At 40.0% G+C, this 21,997-nt stretch overlaps 1 protein-coding gene across 1 annotated transcript in view; it reads right to left on the bottom strand.

Moving 5' to 3' along the window:
* UBE2V2 (ubiquitin conjugating enzyme E2 V2) overlaps positions 1-21,727 on the bottom strand; it is a 58,428-nt gene extending 36,701 nt beyond the window's left edge. Inside the window, exon 1 of the mRNA XM_047842632.1 lies at positions 21,675-21,727. Coding sequence (XP_047698588.1) covers positions 21,675-21,690 — 16 coding nt within the window. The 5' untranslated portion in view covers positions 21,691-21,727. The remainder of the gene's footprint in view (positions 1-21,674) is intronic.
* Positions 21,728-21,997: the final 270 nt, after the last annotated feature.

Below are 21,997 nucleotides of genomic sequence, written 5' to 3'. Positions count from 1 at the left end.
AGCAGCACAAAGCCACAGTCCCTCAGAAGTGAGGGGTCAGGAAACACAGCCTACTCAGACGTAAAATTCAGGAGGGAGGTGCCACCTAGCAACCTGAGAGCTTGGTCACGGACAATTTAAAAGCAGGGAGTAGACAAACGCTGGAAACAAAGGACGCGTGCCTGACTGCTGATCACGGAGAACAGCATTCAGATACTAGAGACTAGGTAGCTGGGTGACGCCATTTTCACCCCTCCCGCGCATGCACAAAAACACCTACAAAGCGGCACTACACACCTCAGTAAGCTAAGCAGCGCCATCTAGTGGAGAACAGAGCCGTTTCACTAAGCTGTGCCCAACTTCTCTCTGCCTGCTTAGTTTACAGACTATAAATTGCTTCACGGTTTGACTTCTAGGGGAAAACGGTGTAATTTCAATCTTATTTCATTTGTCCATCTATTAAATTTTCTCTTTTTTTCTCTCTCTTTCATTTCTTCTTTTTCTTAAATATAGAAAGAGACAAAATTTATTTTTATTTTCAATTTTTATTAAAAATATTTTTTTTCTACTATACTGTTTGCTTTTTGGCAATTTTCCCAAATTCTATTTTGCTTCCATCATTTCACTTTATTCTATTTCACTGTATTAATTTTTCAAATTTTCAACGTTTTCCTTTTTTTCCCTTTTTTTCCCTTTTTTCTCTAATCTATCAAGTTCCTTTCAACCACCAGACCAAAACACACCTAGGATCTAGCATAATTTACTTGATTTTTGTGTGTATTCATGTTGTTTTTAATTTTTTAATTTTAATATTTTTGTCATTACTTCCTTTTCTTCCTTCAAAATGACGAAATGAAGGAATTCACCCCAAAAGAAAGAGCAGGAAGAAACAACAGCCAGGAACTTAACCAACACAGCTACAAGCAAGATATCTGAACCAGAATTTAGAATCACAATAATAAGAATACTAGCGGGGGTCAAAAATAGATTAGAATCCCTCTCTGAGGAGATAAAAGAAATAAAAGCTAGTCAAGATGAAATAAAAACTGATATAACTTAGCTGCAATCTCAAATGGATGCCACAGCAGCAAGGATGGATATGGCAGAGCACTGAATCAGCGATATGGAGGACAAACTTATGGAGAATACTGAAGCAGAAAAAAAGAGGGAGACTAAGGCAAAAGAGCATAATTTAAGAATTAGAGAAATCAGGGGTGCCAGGGTGGCTCAGTCAGTTGGGTGTCCGAATTTGGCTCAGGTCATGATCTCATGGTTCGTAAGTTTGAGCCCCGTGTCGGGCTCTGTGCTGACGGCTAGGAGCCTGGAGCCTGCTTCGGATTCTGTGTGCTCCTCTCTCTCTGTTCCTCTCCCACTCGCTCTCGCTCTCTCTCTCTCTCAAAAATAAAGATTAAAAAAAAATTTAAAGAAAAAAAGAATTAGAGAAATCAGTGACTCATTAAAAAGGAACATCAGAATCATAGGGGTCCCAGAAGATGAAGAGAGAGAAAAAGGGTTAGAAGGGTTATGTGAACAAATCATAGCGGAAAACTTTCCTAACCCAGGGAAAGACACAGACATGAAAATCCAGGAAGCACAGAGGACTCCCATTAGATTCAACAAAAACCAACCATCAGCAAGGCATATCACAGTCAAATTCACAAAATACTCAGGTAAGGAAAGAATCATGAAAGCAACAAGGGAAAAACAGTCCTTAACCTACAAGGGAAGACAGATCAGGTTTGCAGCAGACCTATCCAAAGAAACTTGGCAGGCCAGAAAGGAGTAGCAGGTGATATTAAATGTGCTGAATAGGAAAAATATGCAGCCAAGAATTTTTTATCTAGCAAGGCTGTCATTCAAAATAGAAGGAGAAATTAAAAGCCTCCCAGACAAACAAAAGTTAAAGCAATTGGTGACCACTAAACCAGCCCTGCAAGAAATTTTAAAGGAGATTCTCTGAGGGGAGAAAAGATAGGGAAAAAAAGAGAGAGACAGAAAGAGACCAAAAGAAACAAAGACCAGAAAGGAACAGAACACCACCAGAAACTCCAACTCTACAAGAAACATAATGGCAATAAACTCGTATCTTTAGGTACTCACTCTAAATGTCAATGGACAAAATGCTCCAATCAAAACAAGGGATAATAACACAATGGATAATAAAGTAAGATCCATCTATATGCTGCTTACGAGAGACCCATTTTAGACCAAAAGACACCTTCAGATTGAAAGTAAGGGGATCAAGAACCATCTATCATGCTAATGGTCGACAAAACAAAGCTAGAGTAGCCGTACTTCTATCACTCTTAAAAATAAAGAGATGAAGAAGGGCATTACATCATAATTAAGAGGTCTATCCACCAAGAAGACCCAACAATTGTAAACATTTATGCTCCAAATGTGAAAGCACACAAATACATAAATCAATTAATCACAAACACAAAGAAACCCATTGATAATAATACCATAATAGTAGGGGACCTCAATACCCCATTTACAACAATGGACAGATCATCTGAACAGAAAATCAACAAGGAAACAATGGCTTTGAATGACACACAGACCAGATGGACTTAACAGATATATAACAGAACATTTCACCCTAAAGCAATGGAATGCACATTCTTCTCAAGTGCACATGGAACATTCTCCAGAAAAGATCATATACTGGTACACAAATCAGCCCTCAATAAGTACAAAAGATCAAGATCACACCATGCATATTTTCAGACCACAACACTAAGAAACTCAAAATCAACTACAAGAAAAAATTTGGAAAGATAACAAATATTTGGAGACTAAAGACCATCTTACTAAAGAATGAATGGGCTAACCAAGAAGTTAAAGAGGAAATTAAAAAGCACATGGGGGTCGCCTGGGTGGCTCAGTCTGTTGAGCTTCTGACTTCGGCTCAGGTCATGATCTCGCAGTCTGTGAGTTCGAGCCCCGTGTCGGGCTCTGTGCTGGGACAGCTCAGGGCGTGGAGCCTGCATCGGATTTTGTGTCTCCCTCTCTGTTTGCCCCTCCCCCACTCATGCTCTGCCTCTGTCAAAAATAAACAAACATTAAAAAAAAAAAAAAAAGCACATGGAAGCCAATGAAAATAATAACACCACAGCCCAAAACCTCTGGGACACAGCAAAGGCGGTCATAAGAGATAAGTATATAGCAATCCAGGCCTTCCTAAAGAAGGAACAAAAGTCTCAGATACACAACCTAACCTTACACCTTAAAGAGCTGGAAGAACAGCAAATGAAACCCAAAACCAGCAGAAGACAGGAAATAATAAAGATTAGAGCAGAAAGCAATGCTATTGAAATCAAAAAAACTGTAGAATAGATCAATGAAACCAGAAGCTGGTTCTTTCAAGAATTAACAAAACTGATAAACTTCAAGTGAGTCTGATCAAAAAGAAAAATGAAAGGACCCAAATAAATAAAATCAAGAATGAAAAAGGAGAGATCACAACCAACAGAGCAGAAATAAAATCAGTAAGAGAATATTGTGAGCAATTATACGCCAATAAAATGGGCAGTCTGGAAGATACGGATAAATTCCTAGAAACATATAAACTACCAAAACTAAAAAAGAAATAGAAAATTTGAAGAGACCCACAACCAGTAAAAAATTCAAATCAGTAATCAAAAATGACCCAAAAAACAAGAGTCAAAGCCAGATGGTGTTCCAGGCGAATTCTACCAAACATTTAAGGAAGAGTTAACACCTATTCACTTGAAGCTGTTCCAAAAAATAGAAATGGAAAGAAAACTTCCAAATTCTTTCTATGAAGGCAGCATGAGCTTGATTCCAAAACCAGACAAAGACCCCACTAAAAAGGAGAACTAAAGAGCAATTTCCCTGATGAACATGGACGTAAAAATCCTCAACAAGATATTAGCCAATGGTATCCACCAATACATTAAAAAAAATTACTCACCACAAGCAACTGGGATTTATACCTGATATCCAGGGCTGGTTCAATATCCGCAAAACAATCAATGTGATACATCACATCAATAAAAGAAAGGACAAGAACCACAAGATCTTCTCAATAGATGCAGAGAAAGCATTTGACAAAATACAGCATCCTTTCTTGAAAAAAAAAAAAAAACCCTTAAGAAAGTACGGACAGAAGGATCATACTTCGAGATCATAAAAGCCATATGAAGGACCCAGTGCTAATATCATCCTCAATGGGGAAAAACTGAAAGCTTTCCCCCTAAGGTCAGGAACAAGACGGGGATGTCCACTCTCGCCACTGTTATTCAACACAGTATCCAAAGTATTAGCCTCAGACAACACAAAGGAATAAAAGACATCCAAATCAGCCAGGAAGAGGTCAAACTTTCACTCTTCACAGATGACATGATACTCTATATGGAAAACCCAAAAGATTCCACCAAAAAAACTACTAGAACCAATTCATGAATTCAGCAATGTCGCAGGATATAAAATCAATGCACAGAAATCGATGGCATTCCTATAAATCAAAAATGAAACAACAGAGGGGCGCCTGGGTGGCTCAGTCGGTTAAGCATCCGACTTTGGCTCAGGTCATGATCTCACAGTTTGTGAGTTCAAGCCCTGCATCAGGCTCTGTGCTGACAGCTCAGAGCCTGGAGCCTGCTTTGTGGATTCTGTCTCCTGCTCTCTCTGCCTCTCCCCTGCTCGTACTCTGTCTCTCTCTCAAAAATAAATAAAACATTAAAAAAAATTTTTTTAATTAAAAAAAAAAAAGAAGCAACAGAAAGGGAAATCAAGGATTCGATCCCATTTACAATTGTACCAAAACTATAAAATACATAGGAATAAATCTAACCAAAGAGGTGAAAAATCTATACACTGAAAACTATAGAAAGCTTATGAAAGAAATTGAAGACAAAAAAAAGGAAAAATATTCCATGCTCCTGGATAGGAAGAACAATTAAAATGTCAATACTACCCAAAACAATCTACATATTCAATGCAATATCTATCAAAATAACACCAGCATTCTTCACAGAGCTAGAACAAACAATCCTAAAATTTGTATGGAACCAGAAAAGACCCTGAATAGCCAAAGCAATCTTGAAAAAGAAAACCAAAGCAGGAGGCATCACAATTCTGGACTTCAAGCTGTATTACAAAGCTGTAATTATCAAGACAGTATGGTACTGGCACAAGAACAGATCAATGGAAAAGAATACAGAACCCAGAAATGGACCCACAAACGTATGGCCAACTAATCTTTGACAAAGCAGGAAAGAATATCCAGTGGAATAAAGACAGTCTCTTCAGCAAGTGGTGCTGGGAAAACTGGTCAGTGACATGCAGAAAAATGAACCTGGACCACTTTCTTACACCATACACAAAAATAAACTCAAAATGGATGAAAGACCTAAACGTAACATAAGACAGGAAGCCATCAAAATCCTCGAGGAGAAAGCAGGCAAAAACCTCTCTGACCTTGGCTACAGCAACTTCTTCCTCAACACATCTCCGGAGGCAAGGGAAACAAAAGTAAAAATGAACTATGAGGACCTCATCAAAATAAAAACTTCTGCACAGCAAAGAAAACAATCAGCAAAACTAAAAGGCAACCAGGGGCGCCTGGGTGGCGCAGTCGGTTAAGCGTCCGACTTCAGCCAGGTCACGATCTCGCGGTCCGTGAGTTCGAGCCCTGCGTTGGGCTCTGGGCTGATGGCTCAGAGCCTGGAGCCTGTTTCCGATTCTGTGTCTCCCTCTCTCTCTGCCCCTCCCCCGTTCATGCTCTGTCTCTCTCTGTCCCAAAAATAAAATAAACGTTGAAAAGAAAAAAAAAAAAAACAAAACTAAAAGGCAACCAATGGAATAGGAGAAGATATATGCAAATGACATATCAGATAAAGAGTAACTTTCCAAAATCTATAAAGAACTTATCAAACTCAACACCCAAAAAACAAATAATCCAGTGAAGAAATGGGTGAAAGACATGAAGAGACACTTCTCCAAAGAAGACATCCAGATGGCCAACCGACACATGAAAAAATGCTCCACATCATTCATCATCAGAGAAATACAAATCAAAACCACACTGAGATACCACCTCACACCTGTCAGAATGGCTAACATTAACAAGTCAGGCAACAGATGCTGGCGAGGAGGATGCGGAGAAAGAGGATCTCTTGCACTCCTGGTGGGAAATGCAAACTGGTGCGGCCACTCTGGAAAACAGTACGGAGGTTCCTCAAAAAATTAAAAACAGAACTACCTACCCTACGACACAGCAATTGCATTATTAGGTATTTATCCAAGGGATACAGGTATGCTGTTTCAAAGGAACACATGCATCCCAATGTTTACTGTAGCACTATCAACAATAGCCAACGTATGGAAAGAGCCCAAATTCCCATCAATGGATAAATGGCTAAAGAAGAAGTGGTGTATATATATACAATGGCGTATTACTCAGCAGTCAAAAAGAATGAAATCTTGCCATTTGCGACTACCTGGACGGAGGGTATTATGCTAAGCGAAATTTGTCAGAGAAAGACAAATATCATAGGACTTCACTCATATAAGGACTTTAAGATACAAAACAGACGAACATAAGGGAAGGGAAACAAAAATATTATAAAAACAGGGAGGGGGACAAAACATAAGAGACTCTTACATGTGGAGAACAAACAGAGGGTTACTGGAGGGACTGTGGGAAGCGAGATGGGCTAAATGGGTAAGGGGCATTAAGGAATCTACTCGTGAAATCATTGTTGCACTATATGCTAATGTGGATATAAATTTAAAAAAATAATAAATTTAATTTTAAAAAATTACTTCACTAGAATATACTTAAGTTTAAATTTATAACAATTTCTCAATATTCAATTAAGAAATAACATATTGGGGCGCCTCGATGGCTCAGTTGATTCAGTGTCTGACTTCGGCTCAGGTCATGATCTTGCAGTCCATGAGTTCGAGCTCTTGCGTCAGGCTCTATGTTGACTGCTCAGAGCCTGGAGCCTGCTTCAGATTCTGTGTCTCCCTCTCTCTCTGCCCCTCCCCTTCTCATGCTCTGTGTCTCTGTCTCAAAAAGAAAATAAACATTTAAAAAAAACTTTTTTAATAAATACACATTAAAAAAAATTCCTTTCAGGGCACCTTGGTGGCTCAGTTGGTAAACATCAGACTTCAGCTCAGGTCATGATCTCATGGTTTGTGAGTTGGAGGCCCGCATCAGCCTGTGTGCTGACAGCTCAGAGCCTGGATCGAGCTTCAGATTCTGTATCTTCCTCTCTGCTCTTCCCCTGCCCGTGTGCTCTTGCTCTCTCTAATATAAATACACATTTAAAAAAATTTTTTTTAATTTTTTTTTAAAGAAATGAGAACACATGTTAACATATTTGTAGAACCTTGTACTTTAAAATCTGGTATATATTCACCTCACTAAATGTTTTATAATAGACTTTAAATATTTTCTTTCATCAAATCTAAGATAGCATAAACTATATGATGAACCATTATTAAGAAACTAAAGGTGAGACTGGATGGCTCAGGTGGTTAAATGAGTGACTCTTGATTTCACAATCGTGATTTCACAGTTGTGAGATTAAGCCTCTCTCTCTCAAAACAAATAAATAAAACTTAAAAAAAAAAAAAAAAACCTCTCTCCCTTTCCCTCTGCTCCTCTCCCACTTGTACTCACCCTCTCTCTCAAAAAATAAATTTTTCTTAAAAGCTTATTTCTTCACTTTCAGAGAAAGGGGGCAGGCAAACAGGGAAGGGACAGAGAGAGAGGGAGAGGAAGATTCCCAAGTAGGCTCCATGCTGTCAGCGCAGAGCCCGACAAGGAGTGTGATCTCACAAACCGTGAGATCGTGACCTGAGCCGAATCAAGACTCTGACGCTTCACTGACTGAACTACCCAGGTGTCCTGATAAATAATTTTTCTTTAATTAAAAAATACTACCATTAAACTATATGACATATATCTATTTCAGACATTAAAATGTGTCTTAGAAGTGATGAAACACGGTAAATAAAAACATCTGAAAAAATTTCAAATCAGATATAATACATCTGAAGCATCTCTACTATACCTTCAAATACAGGTGGAAAACCTTCTGGAATACAGACTCTGTCAGTGAAGACAACCATGAAAGCAGATACATTCAAGATTCAAATACAATGCAGTGAGTTATTAGAGAAGTCTTTGCTCAGATACACTATAAATAGCTCAGTAAGATAGGTAAACCAAGGGAGAATATATTAGTTACTTAATATTCTCCAGGAAAGCAGCTAACAATGTTTATTCCAGAAGTAGGAAAGGACATTTTCTTTAGAATAAACGAAGAAGTGGAGATCCAACAAGGCGGAGCAGCAGGGGGACCCGAAGTCCCCTCGTCCCTCAAACACAGCAGTGTTGAGGCCAAAGGACTTTGAATTCCAAGAGTCCGGGCTCCAGAGTGACAAAGACCTCTCTGGGGGCCCACGGGGACAGACTGGCAGGCCATAGGTAGGCGAGTGCGAACTGCAAGATTAACCAAATCGCACAGGCACGGAGGGGCGGGATCCCCTTCTGCAGAGAGACAAAGGAAGAGGAACGGAGGCTGGGGAAGCACAGGACTGTATCTGGGGGAGAGAAACACCACCGACCCGGCGACAAAGACCCGACCCCTGACTGCGGGGCCTCCTCCGGACTGGGGCCGGCCGCCCTGCCCTGTTCGTGCACCTGGGGAGAAGGGGGGCCAGCCCGGGGCTCGGGAACTAGTTCGGAGGCCCAGCCCGCGGTGGGAGAGAGCGGTCCCCTGCCCTGGAGTGCCGTGGGAAGAAGGGGCTGAGCCGTTCAAAGGCAAGCAGCCCTGCCTGCGACCGCCAGCCAGAAGCCATGTATCAGGCCATGTATCAGGCCAAAAGCCGGGCGCAGGGAGCGGGCTCCTTGAAGACATCGGCATGTGAATCCCAGCCGAGCACCAGGGAGGCACGGGAGTCGTCCGAGGGGGTTAAACGGCCTGGACGGCGCCCGCGGCACTGCGACCATGGCCTGAACAGAGTGCTGTGGGACACCCAGTCCGTGGAGTCGCCATTTTTCCCCCCATCACCAAGCTGGGGCCTCAGGGAAGGGACAGCGGGACCCGCCACACCAAACCACGCCCCTCCGCACACCCCTCCGCGTGTGCTAAGCTAACTGTGGTTCTCCTGGAGCTATATTGACGCTGATGAACCAGACAGCCCCTCCTCCAAACCAGCACTGCCACCGCTTCCAAGGCACCCAGTGGTTTTACATTTATTCATTTAATTATTGGACAATTAATATTATATATATATATATATATATATATATATATATATATATATTTCCTTCCTTTTCTCCTTCTTATTTCTTCCCTTCTCTAGTCTGGTTATTCTGGTTGTTGGTTTGAGCAGACACCTTCAATCTATCCCTTTACGCCTGTTCTACACCTCCTTCTTTATTTCCCCTCTCCCTCCCCCCCTTTCTCTCTCTCTCTGCATTAAGCCGTTTAGTTTCTCTGCCTGGTCAATTTTGTTTTCCTTTCTATTTCCCTGCCCCTGTCATGTCTCTCTTTGTAAGGGATAAGTCCTCTTCTATCAAGAACAGCCTCACCCTGTTGTTCTGCTATAGCTGGTGTTTTGGGTTTTTTTCTGTTTTGTTTGTTTGTTTTCTTTTCCAGGACTACTTCCACGAACAACTCAAAGCACACCTGGTGGAGGGTCCAAACCATCACTACGAGTAGGGAGATAAAGCAGCCAGAGTCAAAACAACAGAGAGCAAGTAACACACTCTAAAAAACAGCTCCTGAAGGGCCAGGCCCTGGACAGTGTTACGACCCCTCTTTAATATAGTAGTGTTTGCAGGAGCAGGACATGTAACAAGCTTTTAAAACACATAAGGGACAGAAAACTAGCCAAAATGACAAAACGGAAAAATTCTCAAAAGATATTCCAGGAAGAAATGACAGCTAAAGAATGACCAAAACAGATATAAACAATATAACTGAACAAGAATTTAGAAAACTAGTCATAAGATTAATCACTGGGCTTGAAAAAAGCATACAAGACAGCAGAGAATCCACTGCTGCAGAGATCAAGAAACTAAAAAATAGTCATGATGAATTAAAAAATGCTGTAAATGAGGTGCAAAGTGAACTAGAGGCAGTGACAGTGAGGACTGAAAAGGCAGAGGGGAAAATAAGTGATATGGAAGATAAAATTATGGAAAAATATGAAGCTGAGAAAAAGATAAAAAACTTCTGGACCACGAAGGGAGAATTAAGAGAACTAAGGGATTCAATGAAACATAATAATGTCTGTATCATACGAGTTCCAGAAGACGAGAGAAAAAGGGGCAAAAGGTGTACTTAAAGAAATGACAGCTGAGAACTTCCCCAATCTGGAGAAGGAAACAGACATTGAAATCCAGGAGGCACAGAGAACTCCTTCAGGCATAACAGGAATTGATCTTCTGCATGACACATCACAGTGAAACTGGCAAAACACAAACAGAATTCTGAAAGCAGCTAGGGACAAATGGGCCTTAACCTACAAGGACAGACACATAAAGGTAGTAGCAGACCTATCTACTGAAACTTGGCAGGCCAGAAAGGAGCGGCAGGAAATTTTCAATGTACTAAGTAGGAAAAATATGCAGCCAAGAATCCTTTATCCAGCAAGCCTGTCATTCAGAATAGACAGAGAGATAAAGGTTTTCCCAAACAAAACTGAAGGAGTTCACCACCACTAAACCAGCCCTACAAGAGATCCTAAGGGGGACTCTGTGAGTGGAATGTTGCAAAGACCACAAAGGACCAGGGACCTCACTACAGGGATGAAAGCTACAGATAACACAACAACTCCAAATCCCTATCCTTCAATAATAACACTGAATGTAAATGGACTAAATGCTCCAATCAAAAGACATAGCGTATCAGAATGGATAAAAAAAACAAGACCCATCTATTTGCTGTCTACAAGAGACCCATTTTAGACCTGAAGACACCTTCAGATTGCAAGTGAGGGGATGGAGATCTATCATGCTACTGGAAGTCAAAAGAAAACTGGAGTAGCCATACTTATATCAGACAAACTAGATTTTAAACTAAATGCCATAACAAGAGATGAAGAAGGGCATTAGATAATAATTATGGGGTCTATCTATCAAGAAGAGCTAACAATTTTAAATGTCTATGCAATGAATTCGGAAGCACCCAAATATATAAAACAACTACTCACAAACATAAGCAATCTTATTGGTAAGAATGTGGTAATTGCAGGGGACTTTGATACTCCACTTACAACAATGGACAGACCATCTAGACAGAAAATTCAAAAAAGAAACAATGGCCCTGAAGGATACACTGGACCAAATAGACTTGACAGATATATTCAGAACTTTTCATCTTAAAGCAAAGTACACATTCTTCTCAAGTGCATGTGGACCATTCTCCAAGATAGATCACATACTGGGTCACAAAACAGCCCTCAATAAATATACAAGAATTGAGATCATACCATGTACACTCTCAGACCACAATGCTATGAAACTTGAAATCAACCACAGGAAAAAGTTTGGAAAACCTCCAAATGCATGGAGGTTAAAGAACATCCTACTAAAGAATGAATGGGTCAATCAGGCAATTGAAAAAATTAAAAAATATATGGAAACAAATGAATATGAAAACATGACAGTCCAAACCCTTTGGGATGCAGCAAAGGCAGTCCTAAGGGGAAAATACATTGCAATCCAGGCCTATCTTAAGAAACAAGAAATATCCCAAATACAAAATCTAACAGTACACCTAACAAGAAGCAGAACAACAAAGGAACCCCAAGACCGGAGGAAGACGAGAAATATTAAAGATCAGAGCAGAAATAAACAATATAGAATCAAAAAAACCAGAACAGATTGATGAAACTTAGAGCTGGTTTTTTGGGGAAAAAAAAAAAAAAAAAATGATAAGCCCCTAGCCAGACTTCTCAAAAAGAAAAGAGAGAGGACCAGGGTACCTGGGTGGTTCAGTCGGTTAAGCGTATGAGCCATGACTCTGGCTCAGGTCATGATCTCGCGGTTCATGGGTTTAAGCCCCACATTGGGCTCTGTGCTGACAGCTCGGAGTCTGGAGCCTGTTTGGCATTCTGTGTCTCCTTCTCTCCCTGCCCCTCCCCTGCCTGCACTCCATCTCTCTCTCAAAAATAAACATTAAAAAAGAGAGAGAGAACCCAAATAGATAAAATCACCAATGAAAATGGACTTATTACAACCAATCCCTCAGAGATACAAACAATTATCAGAGACTACTATGAAAAACTGCATGCCAAACAGGGCAACTTGGAAGAAATGGACAAATTCTTAAGACACCCACACACTACCGAAACTCAAACAGAAAGAAATAGAAAATTTGAACAGACCCATAACTAGTAAAGAAATTTAATCAGTAATCAAAAATCTCCCAACAAATAAGACTCCTGGGCCAGATGGCTTTCCAGGGGAATTCTACCAGATGTTTAAAGCAGAATTAATACCTATCCTTCTCAAGCCGTTCCAAAAAACAGAAACAGAAGGAAAACTTCCAGAATCATTCTATGAAGCCAGCATTACCTTGATTCCCAAACCAGACAGAGACCCCACAAAAAAGGGGAATTACAGGCCAACATCCCAATATATATAGTTCAACAGCATATAAAATGAATTATTCACCATGATCAAGTGGGATTCATTCCTGGGCTGCAGGGCTGGTTCAATATTCGCAAATCAATCAATGTGATACATCACATTAATAAAAGAAAGGATAAGAACCACATGACCCTGTCAATAGATGCAGAAAAAGCATTTGAAAAATACAGCATCCTTTCTTAATAAAAACCCTCAAGAAAGCTGGAATAGAAGGAACACACCTAAAAATCATAAAAGCCATATACAGAAAGCCCAGAGCTGACATCATCTTCAATGGGAAAAAACTGAGAGCTTTCCCCCTGAGATCAGGAATACAACAGGGATGTCCACTCTCACCACTACTGTTTAACATAGTGTCAGAAGTCCTAGCATCAACAGACAACAAAAGGAAATCAAAGGCATCAAAATTGGCAAAGATGAAGTCAAGCTTTCATTTTTCACAGAAGACATGATACTCTATGTGGAAAACCCAAACTCCATCAGAAGGCTGCTAAAACTGATACATGAATTCAGCAAAGTTGCAGCATACAAAGTCAATGTACAGAAATCAGTTGCATTCTTATACACTAATAATGAAGCAACAGAAAGAAAAATCAACAAAGTGATCCCATTTACAATTGCACCAAGAACCATAAAATACCAAGGAATAAACCTAACCAAAGATGTAAAAGATCTATATGCTGAAAACTACAGAAAATGTATGAAGGAAATTGAAGAAGACACAAAGAAATGGAAAAACATTTTATATTCGTGGATTGGAAGAATAAGTATCATTAAAATGTCAATACTACCCAAAGCAATCTACACATTCAATGCAATCCCAATCAAAATTGCACCAGCATTCTACTCAGAGCTAGAACAAACAATCCTAAAATTTGCATGGAACCACAAAAGACCCCAAATTAATTATTGGGGTACTATTGAAAAAGAAAAAGTACTATTGGAAAAGAAAACCAAAGAGGGAGGCATCACAATCCCAGAGTTTAGCCTCTACTACGAAGCTACAATCATCAAGACAGTATGGTACTGCCACAAAAACAGACACATAGGCCAATGGAATAGAATAGAGAACCCAGAATTGGATACACAAATGTATGGCCAACTAATCTTTGACAAAGCAGGAAAGGGTAGCCAATGGAAAAAAGACAGTCTCTTTAACAAATGGTACTGGGAGAACTGGCCATCAACCTGCAGAAGAATGAATTTAGACCACTTTCTTACACCATTCACAAAAATAAACTCAAAATGGATGAAAGACCTAAATGTGAGACAGGAAACCATCAAAACCCTAGAGGAGAAAACAGGCAACAACCTCTTTGACCTCAGTTGCAGCAATTTCTTGCTCAACACATCTCCAAAGGTAAGGGAATTAAAAGCAAAAATCAACTATTGGGACTTCATCAAGATAAAAAGCTTCTCTCTACACTGCAAAGGAAACAATCACCAAAACTAAAAGGCAACCAACGGAATGGGAGAAGATATTTGCAAATGACATATCAGATAAAGGGTTAGTATCCAAAATCTATAAAGAACTTACCAAACTCTACACCCAAAAAACAAATAATCCAGTGAAGAAATGGGCAGAAGACATGAATAGACACTTTTCTAAAGAAGACATGCAGACGGCCAACAGACACATGAAAAGATGCTCAACATCACTCATCATGAGGGAAATACAAATCAAAACCACACTGAGATACAACCTCACACCAGTCAGGCTGGCTAAAATGAACTAATCAGGAAACAACAGATGCTGGCAAGGATGTGGAGAAACAGGAACCCTCTTGCACTGTTGGTGGGAATGCAAACTGGTGCAGCCACTCTGGAAAACAGTGTGGTGGTTCCTCAAAAAATTAAAACTAGATCTACCCTATGACCTAGCAATAGCACTGCTAGGAATTTACCCAAGAGATACAGGATGCATAGGGGCACTTGTACCCCAATGTTTATAGCAGCACTTTCAACAATAGCCAAATTAGGAAGGAGCCTTAAAGCTCATCAACTGAACAACAGATAAAGAAGACGTGGTTTATATATACAATTGAACACTACTTGGCAACGAGAAAAATAAAATCATGCCATTTGCAGCAACGTGGATGGAACTAGAAGGTATTATCCTAACTGAAATAAGTCCAGTCAGAGAAAGACAGAGACCATGTTTTCACTCCTATGTGGATCTTGAGAAACTTAAGAGAAGGCCATGGGAGAAGGGGGGAAAAAAATAAAAGAATCATTAAGGGAATCATTAATCAATAAAAGAATCATTAAGAATCATTTGCCTGCAACACCAAATTTGTGCTCACAAAAAAATCTGTGTAAACGTATAATGAGATTTAGCTATTAATATCAATTTTCTTGAGGCGCCTTGGTGGCTCAATTGGTTAAGCATATGACTTTGGCCCAGGTCATGATCTTAAAGGTTCAAGAGTTGAAGCCCTGCATTGCCTCTCTGCTGTCAGCACACAGTCTACTTCAGAATCTCTGTCCTCTCTCTCTGCCCCTCCCCCACTCCTCTCATGCTCACACTCTCTCAAAAATAAACATTTAAAGAACACACATATCAGTGTTCTTAAATTTTTTGTTATTCTTTCAACACAATCATTTACATCTTAAAACATGTAGTGTTAAATACTTACAATGTCATTAGACCCTATCAACTGTCTTCTCTTCATCCTAATGGTATTTATTTATGAAATCACATTGTTAGGTTCCCACAAAATGAAAGCAAACAACGTTTATACAGTGCAATACAGAACCAGTTATCAAAGAACCTGAAATCAAGAAACTACCTCTGGACTCAACATATAGCTAAGTAATCTTGAGAAAGTCATTTCCTATCTAAATTTCCATAGCTCATCTATAAAGTGAAGCCTAGATGATCCATAATGTGCTTTCCATTACAATTATTATTTCAACATATGTAAAGACCTACACAGGCTTTCTCTCCTGTGATCCGAAACTTTGCTGAGTTCTAACTTAAACTGAATATAACATTTGCTTTTATACAAATCAGCTACGACTTTGTAAAGAAGAATAAATCACTCCCAAACCCAGCCTACAACTGTAGGACTGTCTTACCATATTATCTCAAAGATTTATTTATAAAAACATCTTGGGGCGCCTGGGTGGCTCAGTCGGTTAAACGTCCGACTTTGGCTCAGGTTATGATCTCGCTGTTCATGAGTTAGAGCTCCGCAATGGGCTCTGTGCTGACAGCTCAGAGCCTGGATCCTCCTTCGGATTCTGTGTCTCCCTCTCTCTCTGCCCCTCCCCCACTCATGCTCTGTCTCTCTCTCTCTCTCTCTCTAATATAAAACATAGAAAAAAATTATTTATATAAAACATTCATTCCTTTTAAAAAAGTCAAATACACTTGAAATAAACTTTTGAACACTGAACTTTATTCCATTTATTCTAGTCTACAAGCCTCACATATCCACTTTGAAGTTTTGTGTCAAACAGCTCCCCAAGTAATCGGTCAAGTGGATGTTTCCACTAAGGATAATCTTTCCTTTTCATAGTTTCCATTTGTATGGCTTTCAGTCAGCATGGTTTAAATACTACCAGTCCCCCAACATCACGGATGAAGCTTCAGTTAGCACAGTCCCCTAACCATGAGTAATCACATTAAGTACAAATTCTGTTGCAAGCTCCCCAGTCCACAAATCACTATGTAAATAATAGGTGAGCATCCTAACCAGTGGCCAATCGCTTCACATCTTTCAAAGTCAGTTGGTGATGGGTCCCTGCACATTTGTGAGTCACATACAGACAGCAAAGCTCATAGTAGTGTGCCAGTAGTAAACCCATGTGACATTCTATAAAAATAGCCAGAAAAATAAATTAGCCAACAAAGATCAAAGTGCAGCAAAGAAAAAACTGGTAACACTGATGTGAAATGTGAATCAAATGTAAATGCAGTTATAGAAAAAAACACGCAACTAGAAGTGTTGGGAAGACTCTAGATGAGCAAACACCCAAACTGGGTGAATGGGGGCTTCTGGATGTAAATGAGGAAGGCAGTTACAAGAAAAGGATGGCAATGTTCCACAGGAAGTGAAAAACTTCACAATAAAGGAAATCTGAGATTATTTCCAACATCGAAAGCACAAAGGATAAAATACTGGAAGTGATTCAAACTGAGGAGTATGACAATTATCAAAGCACAGAAAAGATGCTTGCTCCACATCGTAAGTGTACAATGAGAAGAAAAAGTCAAGCGCTGTTCAAACTACTCTTGACAAATTTTTTACAAATAAAACATTCCAATTCTTAACGTCTCATTTTTAAATTACAGTACTGAACAAATATTAGTTTTACTATTTTTTTTCATTTTCCTAAATACTTATAACCACAAAGAGTTTTTCATATCTAAGCAAACATTTTCAAAGGTCACGGACTAACAGTTTTTCTTAGTAAGATTGCTTTGAACAGTCTCAGTCTGCATGGTCATTTTTACCATCCTGCAGTATTGTGCAAAGGGATGAATGCACGTACAGCAAAGGCTGTACGATTTAATCATATTGTCAAAAACAAACATGTATCAAGAGGATCCAGGTTGCTAACAGACACAGAAAAATCTATCAAGCCAGTTGTTAAAGTCTCAAGAGGGAAATGTACTAGACTACTACAATTTGGCTCTTATATTGTCCAGGTCCCAGGTTCTGTTATGATTTACACACCATGCACACCTCTTCTGATGCTACTCCCAAGTTCTGCCTGCATATCATCATCTTGAAGATAGGGAAAACAAAATCATGTGGTCCAACTTTTCACAGAAGGGATGGGGAAAGCAAGGTTTAAGAGATTCAGTGGCATGCCTAGCATGCCACACTAATCTGTCAGAGGCAGCAGTGGAATTAAAGCACTGCTAATCCAGTTCTTGTTCCAGTATACACAATGCTGCCCACTTCTGAAGAAGGTAGTTAAGTTTTACTTATCGTTTCGTTTTTCAACCTTATGGCTTACACAGACCTACTATCAAAGACAAAAATATTCCGTTCTTTTCTGAGTCTCTCGTTATTTAAAGATATTTTACAATCATCTGCATTCAGAGATTAGAACCCCACTAGTGTAACTCAAGTGATGAAAAATTTTATTTTTTTTCCTTTTTTATTTTTTATTTATCTTTTTAATATAATTTATTGTCAAGTTAGCTAACATACAGTGTGCTCTTGGTTTCGGCGACAGATTCCCAAGATTCATCACTTACACAACACCCAGTGCTCATCCCAACAAGTACCCTCCTCAATGCCCATCACCCATTTCCCCCTCTCCCATGTCCCCATCAACCCTCAGTTTGTTCTCTTATGGGGGCGCCTGGGTGGCGCAGTCGGTTAAGCGTCCGACTTCAACCAGGTCACGATCTCGGCGGTCCGTGAGTTTGAGCCCCGCGTCGGGCTCTGGGCTGATGGCTCAGAGCCTGGAGCCTGTTTCCGATTCTGTGTCTCCCTCTCTCTCTGCCCCTCCCCCGTTCATGCTCTGTCTCTCTCTGTCCCAAAAATAAATAAATGTTGAAAAAAAAAATTAAAAAAAAAAAAAAAAGAGTCTCTTATGGGTTTGTCTCCCTCTCTGTTTGAAACTATTTTTCCCCTTCCCTTCTCCCATTGGTCTTAAGTTTCTCAAGTTCCACATATGAGCGAAACATATAATATCTTTCTGTGACTTATTTCACTTAACATAATACCCTCCAGTTCCATCCACGTTGTTGCAAATGGCAGGATTTCATTCTTTCTCCTTACCAAGTGGTATTCCATTGTATATATAAACCACAACTTCTTTAAGTGATAAGAAATTTTAAATTTTCATTTAACAATGTATCCTGGATGGGATCCTGAGACAGAAAATGAACATCAGGTACTCCCATGTACAATCTTCTCTGCACTATCTTCACAACTTTACTGCAAAATTAAAATTATCCTAAAATTTTAAATTTATTTTTTAAGAAAGTGTGGCACGCGCTTTTTCATCTAACAGTAACTCTTTTATTAGTAGTGGGATCTAATTAAATTTCTGAATCAAAGGTACTAAATGTACTAATAAATTTCTATCCCTTAAAGTAGTGGTTCTTTAGCCATGTCCAATGAAATCCTCTTGACCTCCAAAGGTGACTCTGCCTCTTGGAAACGGGGGAGCTAGCCAGTGGGTCTCCACCACAGCCCAACTTCCATCCACAAGAAACATCTAAGTGTGAAACAAAGATTCTGCTAGAAAGAGAAGTGTGAAAGCCACTCTCAAGCCTAAAAGGGAGTAAGATTCATGATTGAGGAATATTTCAAACTGCACAGTTCCTCATAACAGAAAGAACACAAGACTGAGAACAAAATAAAAACAAAAACGCAAATTTTAACCTTGAATCCGTCACTAACCAACTGTATAAAATCTTGTAATATTTTAGCCCTCATTTTTCTCGTCTGCAAAATAAGAAGACCAAGGGCACCTGGATGGATCAGTCAGTTGAGCATCCAACTCTTGATTTTGGCTCAGGTTATGATCCCAGGGTCCCAGGATTGAGCCCCCATCGGGCTCTGCTCTGGAGCCTGCTTAAGATTCTCTCTCTCTTCCAGGGCACCTGGGTGGTTCAGATGGTTAAGCGTCCAACTTCAGCTCAGGCCATGATCTCATGTCAGCTGTGCTGACAGCTCAGAGCCTGGAGCCTCCTTAGGATTCTGTATCTCCCTCTCTCTCTGTCCCTCTCCCACTCATGCTGTCTCTATCTCTCATAAATAAATAAATAAATAAACTTTTAAAAAAATATTTTTTAATAAAACTTAAAAAGAAAGAATCTCTCTCTTCCCCTCTGTGCCCTCCCCTCTTAAATAAAAGAGGATCAAATGGTATGGCAAAGTATGTTTCAGCTTAAAAATCTCAGGCTAGCTGGAATTTTCTCCCCAATTTTTCTTCTAGTAAGAGGAAGGATAAAAGTATATGACTTAGATAATGTATATTAAAATATAATGCCTTAATAAGGATCAAAAATATTTGTCAGCTATCTCTTCTTTTTAGCCTAGCAAATAACTATTTTTATCAAGATTATTTTGTCTTAAATAAAAAACATGTATATTATTCTTTAATGATTTTTTTTCAAAGTTTATTTTTTTCTTATAATCTCTATGCCCAAAATTGGGCTCGAACCCACAACCCCTAGATCAAGAATCCCATGGTCCTCAGAATGAGCCAGCCAAGCACCCCAAAACATGTACATTATTACATGACCTAGCTCATCTCATTTTAAATTTTAAGCTATATTTATTTCACAAATATACAGGTACTATTTCCCCACAAAGAATACAAAAGTATAGCTAACAGAAAGTATAATTTAAAAAGTCCAAAGCTGCTTCTGCACTCGTCTTCCTCTCAGTTCAACAATACTGTGAATTATGTAAGGCATACAAAATGAATAAACAATACTGAAATTGACCAAGACAAGTTTTTAGCAATAGTTTCAAAATAAATTTCATGGAAAAAACCTCAAATGCCTAAAATACATCCTTATTAGTTATGCTAAGGTATCATATTTCATAAATCTGAAAACAGGATGAAAATATAACAATTGTGATGATGAAATATAAACTAGAAAATACAGGCTTCCAATGTATAAGGAAATGTGCCAACAATCACCAACATCTTTATAACTTATATTCGACTTCTGTAAAAGATAACTGAAAGTGGATAACGAAAAGTATCTGCCACCAGTAACAACTAATATTTGTTCTTTTCAAAATATTTCCACACTCTCATATGTATAATGTTGGGGGGGGGGGGGGGGGACATGTTTAAATAAACAATGCAATCCACAAAATGAAAACTATCAAATTAAAATGTACCATTTTATTACTAAATTTTCAAGAACCCATAGTACCAAGCACAACAAGAGGGATATGGCCCCATTCGCAAGCACGCTGGATTTCCGACAGCAAGTACAATAAAGTTGTAACACTAAAATCTCATTTTTAAAATAATCCTTGTTTTTACTAGTTCGCTAATACCTCAAGTATGCCGAAATACTCCCCAACGCTAAAACTGGTAAAGATCCTATCACCTATGACACCTGTACACATTAAAGATTAGACTTAAAAGACATAACTTTCCATTAAAATGTATACTGAATGTATCCCAAGGTACAACCTTACAAATTCCAAGAACATACACTGCAACCTTCCACTTTTTAGCACATATACATTTAAAATTTTGTTTTATTATGCAATGATGGCATGAAATATTAAATCACACTGTTCTATAGCCTGGTTTCAATTGTAATTAGGAGAAATGAAAGATCAGACGTTAAGTAGTAAAACTTAACATTTTCATTTTAACATATTGTAAAATGGTCAAGTTTCGAAAATCTCAGTATTAATATTTAACTTCAAAGTCTGTGCTCGTTGGAAACCAAACACAGTACGAAGAGAGGAGTTGAACAGTCTAAGAAACAAACCACTTCTTAAATTGGCGTTTTCTTGCTCTATGGTTTTATTTTTCTTGCACTACACTTTTGCCCTTAAATGAATAAAAATAACAACACGTATTCAGCCAGGTAAGAATGATCATCATTTCTCCCTTATTACAAACAGCAACAGTCCTCTTCTTAGTCCTCTCCTCCTCCACCCATATAAAGGCAAGTCCAACAGAACGGGACCCCCCTCGGTCCAGGACGCCCCTTACCCGAAACCCTTCCGTGCCCGAGGTTGACACTGCCCACCTTGGGCCTCCTCTGCTCCCTCCCACACTGCCCTCCGCTCAGCGATCTGACCCGCACCGGCTAGCCCCTGCGTGTGCGCCCGCGCCGGAGCCACCCCGCCCCCAGCTCGCGGGCGCGCGGCCGACGCGCAAGCACGACCCGCCACCCCCGACGGCCGCCCCGGGCCCTCGGCGCCGGCGCCCGACCCGCCCGGACCCTCCCAGCTCCCGGGCTTCGCTCCACGGGTAGCACGGTGTCCGAGAAGGCGCACTCTGGATTCTCCCACACGATCAGTGCCCGGCCGCCAGCAGCAGGCGGAGGGGCAGAGCCGGGTTGGAGTGGGAAAGCAGGCAGCCCAGCCCGGGAACCGACCTGTGGAGACCGCCATCTTCTCCTGCAGCCCGACGCAGCCGCCTGCACGCACAGCGACGTAACGCGCCACTTCCGGGAGCGCGCCGCCCCGCCCCCCGCCCCGCGGCTTCCCGGCCTACGTCACCATAGGCTCCGCCCCCGTCGACAAACGCTCTAGCCACCTAGCCCAAGGACGTTCAAGGCCTTGCTGTGGTCTGGATGTCTTCGTAGGATTATACGTGGATTCAAAGCAAAACTTAAAGTTCAGTAGGAGACCGAGTTGTGGCGGTCACCATGATGTAGAGCAAAAAGACAACGGGAAATATTTTTTTTTAAGGCATGTT

The sequence above is a fragment of the Prionailurus viverrinus genome, chromosome F2 (assembly GCF_022837055.1).
Source record: "Prionailurus viverrinus isolate Anna chromosome F2, UM_Priviv_1.0, whole genome shotgun sequence".
Lineage (NCBI taxonomy): Eukaryota > Metazoa > Chordata > Mammalia > Carnivora > Felidae > Prionailurus > Prionailurus viverrinus.
This window is presented reverse-complemented; position numbering and strand designations above follow the sequence as displayed.